The following is a 3,988-nucleotide window of genomic DNA, read 5'->3' as shown; positions in this document are numbered from 1 at the left end:
CGAGCTCTCGCTGCAGGCGATCCGTGGGGACCACGTGGTGACCAGCCCCTGAGCGCCAGGTCAGTGCACCTCTTTCCCTAACACTTGTGCCCTCCCGGAACTTAAAACCCCTTCTTTGCGTGAGAGTGGTGTGGACTTCGGAAATTTCCCTGTTTGTTTCCTGTTTAATCTGTGTGTGTTCAGGACTGGAATTGCCACCCTTCTTGTCATCAAAAAGCTCTTCTGAAATGCCCACCTGTGGCTGGTCATGAGCTAGGTGGTCAGTAACTGAGGCCGGCCCAGAACTTACCTGTTTGTAGCGAGCTCATCTGTCTGTTTCCCATTCAGCCCTTGGAGAGAAGTGCATTAGCTTCACCATACAAATTCAGTAACCCAAGATAGAGGTCTCGAACCAGGGTGCCCACCCTCTGGTACACTGTCTCTCCACCTCACTACTGAATAGACTCCTAAAGAACAGCCTTTGCCACCATCTCTGCCTCCCATACCCTCTCCTTTTCCTGTTCTCATTGTAGAAAAGTCACTGCAACCAAAGGGATCTGAAAACTGAAGTCTGAATAAGTGACTGCCTCGCTCCACTGCCCTCGATGGCTCCCGATTGCCCTCTAGGTTAAGTGTCAGTCCTTAAAGCCCTCGTCCTCAGCAGCATCCTGAACACACCATCCTCACTCTTGCCTCCGGGCCTTTGTGCATGCTCTTCCAGCCTGACACCTCTCCTCAGACCTTCCTCTTGTCCTTGGCCTCGCCAACTCCTCTTTGTGATCCAGGCCCTAGTGTAGGAGCCTCCTCCTGCAGGAAGCCTGCCCTGATGCCTCGGCCAGGAGGAGGCACACCTGCTATAGGCTCTGCTCCCAGTCAGCTGAAGGTTCCAGGGGAGCTATAACTGGTTTTCTCCTTTGTATCATTAGTGCTTCCCATGAAACCTGGCGCACAAATGGTCGCACAGAAACATAATCGAGTAGATGGATGACCAGCTTCCAATATCCCCTCAATTCCTCCTCCTCTTCTTCTCCCTTGTTTTCCCCTTCTCTTGTTTCAGAGCTCAGAAGACAAAGTGGAATGAGTCACTGAATTTTCTGGAAAACAAGAGACCATTTTGCTTCAGTCATGGCGACTGCAGATTCTCTTAGAAAGGGTGGTTGGTCCTCACTAGGAAGGTCTAGCCAACCTGTCTGCTGCCTGTCCTGTATAAGAGCCCAGCTAGGATGCATGGATGGGGCCAGATCCTAGAGCCAGGGGAAGGGCAGGATGGATGAGGCTGATGAGAGTGAGTCCAGGCCCTGCCCCGGACGCTTGCTTTAGTCACATGCTTTAGCTTTTTATTAAAGCACCTACATCCACAGCCTTCCTGGCTTTTTGCCCTCTCTTACAAAAGGGAAAGGGTAGCAACACATTTTGCATAATTAAATACCCTGGGTAAAGAGTCACTGTTACTTGGGTCATGTTCAGGACAAGGAGGATAAATCTGGTTCTTAAAACTTTTCAGATACTGACCATATCCTCCTTTTAACAGATGAAAGTGGCTTTAAAAAAATCCTATCATAAAATCAATGCATTTTAATGTAGGAAAACATAGAAAATGCAAATAAAAAGAATAAAATAAAAATACCTTTAATCCCATGGCCTTGTTAATATTCTTCCAACTTTTTTTTTTATCCCCCAATTGGGATCCAATGTTATACAATGTTTTATAGCTCACTCCTCCCATTTAATAGTTCAGGACCATTTTTCCATGTCATTAAACTTCAGCTGCAAAGGGTTTTAATGCCAAGGCTTCACAGATCCCAGAGTTGCTGGACACTTTCCTGAGTTATGGCTCCCTGCCACTCACAGCCACCCTGGTTTGGCTACTTCAGGAGGAAGGAAGACGTTTCCAGCAAGCCCAATTCTGATTGTCTTGGATTTGGCCTTTCAAAGCAGTGACTGGAAGTTTTTCCTTCTGAAAATGCTCTGATAAGACAAAGGGCACAAATGTCTGTGTCTTTCCTGTGCATGGGTGGGTGGGGCTAGTGCCTCTCAGGTGGAGGAGGGAGTTCCCAGGAACTCTTCTGGAGCCTTGTCTTGAACAAGCCTCACACAGAGAGTTCAGCTTCCTGCTCTAACCCAAGAACACCAAGGCCCTTCAACAAGTCCTGGATCTGAATTTACCAAGTAGCGCTGAGATCTCTGGCAGCAGTAGCAGCCATGCTTTGAAGACAAGGGAGTCAATTCCCTCCTTGTAGCCTAGACTGAGGACAGAGTGGAGTGAGGCAATTAGAGAATTAGGGAGCCCTGCAGTTCCTAACAAGTGGTGGGATGCTGTCTATCTTGAATGATGCTGGCCCACCATCTGCCGTGACATTCGAACTTCACTGGCCCTCTCTCAATTTCAAGAAAAGTTCATTTTCAAGGCAAGAAGATACATTTCCCCACCCCCCCCCCAGCAATGTCTTTCATTGAACTTTTACAAAACAACCCTGGACAACCTCATAGCCCCTCCCCAGCCTGTTCTCATGGTAATACTTTGCCCAGTGTTGCTTCACAGAAGCAATTTGACTCCTAGATCTTGCTGACTGATAATCCCAGTGAGACGACAGTCTTAACCTTTCCTCCTTTTTCCCCAGGTTCAGCATCACCTGACCAGAACCTCATTCCGCGACAGCCGATGCTGATGGTGGCGGCATCTCCAGAGCCTGAGGTGGTGAATTGACCGAAGAGAGAAAAGGCCTCTGCACTGACCCTAAGCCAGCCGGGCTCACCTTGAAATCCCTTCTTGCCCAGCATTGAGTGCAGGTGGGGTGGGCATTCTCTGGGCCTTCTTTTCACGTGGAGAGCAAAACAGAACAAAGTGAACTCCTGATCCACAGTCTGATTTCCATTATGATGTCATTAATCTAAATTTGACTTCTCACTGGAACCACGCTGGAACCACGTGGGGAGACAACTGCTCTTTTGCTATTATGTGTCCATGACGTCACTCCTGCTTCTGTGCCACCAGAGACTTCCCTCATCAGTCCTGCAGCCCCTTCCTCCTGAGGTGAATGCAGTTTCTGAATCCTTCTCAACACGGTGCCCTGGGGAGCTACCATCAGCCAGCCTGATGCATCCGTTCCCAGCTAAATCCCAGTGGGGAAGGTATCTTTAGATTCCGAAACCCCCACCCTTTTTCCCCCCTTGAAAGGGTCTTCCTTGATTTTTCCACAGCCCCCCATCCCCCTTGAGTGATTAAGAGCATGTCTCTGAAAATCCCCTCTCCTAACAGGCCCAGTGCCAGGACAAAGCATGGCTCTGGCGCAAAGTCGAAACGTTCAGTCTCGTCAGTTTATCCTGTTACTGTAGCAAAGGGTTCCCTGCTTGAAATAAAACCCTTAGTATGGTCTCCTTGATTTTTCTCCTTTACTACCGCTGGCCTTGCAGCATCCCAAGGCAGCTCTGCGGGCTGTGGTCTAAACTCTCCATCCCGCCAACACCAGGGTGTTTGCTCATTCCTTCAGTCATCAAACATTTTTGAGCATTTACTCTATTTCGACGCTATCCTTGATGTTGGGGACAGCCTTGAGGGTCCCCCGTGGTCCTTCCGCTCCGGCGTATGAGAGGCAGTTCTGTTTACACAAGAGTTGGGTCTGCATGCATCACTGGGCTGGGTGGGCACTGTGGATGCTGAAGAGAGGATGACTGGCATCTGGTCCATTACCAGGGGAACCTGAGGTGTTTTCTGTCACACAATCAGAGCACGTTAATTAAGTCCTCCTCAGTTGGATCATTGCCTAGTGCTGCTTCTGGTTGCCAGTTTGTTTCGAAGTAGTGTTGTATTCGCTGGGCCAGCTAGGGTATTCTCTTGGGTGCTCCTGATGAGCTGAGATCCATAATAGCCTTCTTCAGGTAGAACCTGTCCCAGAGTCTCTTGATCATCTTGGCTCTTCTCCATGATTGAAGGAGGTAAGTTAAAATGGAAATATGATGTTGGCAGTATATTAAGTGCAAAAATAAAGTAGCAGGATAAAACGTGATG

At 48.7% G+C, this 3,988-nt stretch overlaps 1 protein-coding gene across 1 annotated transcript in view; it reads left to right on the top strand.

Annotated features, from left to right (window-relative positions):
* Positions 1–3,360, top strand: part of SLC25A48 (solute carrier family 25, member 48) — a gene marked incomplete at its 5' end in the record, with an annotated part of 43,641 nt that extends 40,281 nt beyond the window's left edge. The window contains 2 exons of the mRNA XM_010844622.1: positions 1–59; positions 2,601–3,360. The exon at positions 1–59 is cut by the window's left edge and continues 27 nt beyond it. Coding sequence (XP_010842924.1) covers positions 1–52 — 52 coding nt within the window. The remainder of the gene's footprint in view (positions 60–2,600) is intronic.
* Between the last annotated feature and the right edge of the window lie 628 nt (positions 3,361–3,988).

This window comes from Bison bison, unplaced genomic scaffold (assembly GCF_000754665.1).
Source record: "Bison bison bison isolate TAMUID 2011002044 unplaced genomic scaffold, Bison_UMD1.0 scf7180017864203, whole genome shotgun sequence".
NCBI lineage: Eukaryota > Metazoa > Chordata > Mammalia > Artiodactyla > Bovidae > Bison > Bison bison.
The sequence above is the reverse complement of the archived record's forward strand: the minus strand, read 5'-3'. Positions and strand labels throughout refer to the sequence as shown.